At 51.9% G+C, this 1,515-nt stretch overlaps 1 protein-coding gene across 1 annotated transcript; it reads right to left on the bottom strand.

The window, feature by feature from the left end:
• Positions 1-408: 408 nt before the first annotated feature.
• Positions 409-1,068, bottom strand: LOC130137594 (glycine-rich protein A3-like). Its single transcript, XM_056309233.1, has one exon. The coding sequence runs from the start codon at positions 1,066-1,068 to the stop codon at positions 409-411; it is 660 nt and encodes a 219-aa protein (XP_056165208.1).
• Positions 1,069-1,515: the final 447 nt, after the last annotated feature.

Below are 1,515 nucleotides of genomic sequence, written 5' to 3'. Positions count from 1 at the left end.
AAGATAGCGTTGAAGAAATTATTATTTTTTAGTGGAAAAAACCTATCCTGCACGGTTCTAAATAACTTAAGAGAAAAAAACAAAAAAAATAAGGCCAATAGGTCACCCCAACATACTTCCTCAGAGTAAAAGATTTACCGTCCAAATCGTTCAACAACATGGATCTCATCTTAATTTAAGCACAATAAGAAATCTGACAAATATTCTTCAAACAAACCCAAATTCAACAAATCGACACCGAACTCAAACCAAATTACGCACCAAGCCGAAACAAATACATGCGCGACCAACTACGAATCCGACGACCTGTAACTGACTCTATTACATATCACAACCAGCTGAAGTAGAACAAGAAAACTCGTATCCCAATCAAGAAATCCCAAGCATCGACAGAATCCCGTCATCGTTTCAGTAGTCAATACTTGATGCCAACGCACCCGCCATCGCGGCTATGTTGACCCCGTTTATCGCCATCTCCAGGAACTTCCTGCCTGCGTGCCCGTGTCTTGCTGGGGGATGCACGTTTGCCGGCGGCGGATAACCATATGTGGGCGCGGCGTACGGCGGATATGCCGTCTGCGTGAAGTTCCCACCGGCATGGGGAGGTGGGGCTGCGTACCCATACCCTGCTGGGGGATGCCCGTTTGCCGGCTGCAGATGACCATATGGGGGCGCGGCGTATGGCGGACATGCCGTCTGCATGAAGTTCCCACCGGCATGGAGCGGTGGGGCTGCATACCCATACCCTGCTGGGGGATGCCCGTTTGCCGGCTGCAGATGACCATATGGGGGCGCGGCGCTCGGTGGACATGCCGTCTGCCTGAAGTTCCCACCAGCATGGAGCGGTGGGGCTGCATACCCATGCCCTGCTGGGGGATGCCCGTTTGACAGCTGCAGATGACCATATGGGGGCGCGGCGCTCGGTGGATATACCGTCTGAGTGTACGGCGCTGCCCCGGCCATTGGTGGTGGGTACATGGCAGGTAGCGCCGCTGGAGCTGGAGATCCTGCAGGCGGCAGATAACCATAATTGTTGGGCCGATATCCCATCGGTGGATATCCCTCCATCGGATATCCCCACCACAGCGGCGCTACCTCAGGCAGTGGTGGCGGTACGCGGCAGCCGAATTTGAGGCAGGCAGCGTCCTTGCAGCTGGATAACCCGTGGCTGGCTCAACCGCCTTCTTCGCCGGCGGGGGGCACTAGCTGGCAATAAAATTGGAGAACGCCCTTGGTCTCCCCGGACGACGACCTCACTTCGTATTAATAGAGCAGAGAGAGAGAGAGAGAGAGTGAAGTGGGAGGGGTTGTGATAGAAGCGAAGCGGGCGTTGAGTGCCGACTTTAATAGGCCAGTTGGTCTAGGAAAGTGTTCTTGCATTCACACACGGGGACGGCTTGTCCTCCTCCTCCCTTTTTTATCTTCTTTTTCTTTAGTTTATTTTTAAAATTTAATTTAAATAAAATTAGTATTAAAAATAATAACAAAAAAAGTCACGTCATCGCCGCATAGGAT

This window comes from Syzygium oleosum, unplaced genomic scaffold (assembly GCF_021117445.2).
Source record: "Syzygium oleosum isolate NSW1041296 unplaced genomic scaffold, Sole_v2.1 Sole_v2.03, whole genome shotgun sequence".
NCBI lineage: Eukaryota > Viridiplantae > Streptophyta > Magnoliopsida > Myrtales > Myrtaceae > Syzygium > Syzygium oleosum.
The sequence above is the reverse complement of the archived record's forward strand: the minus strand, read 5'-3'. Positions and strand labels throughout refer to the sequence as shown.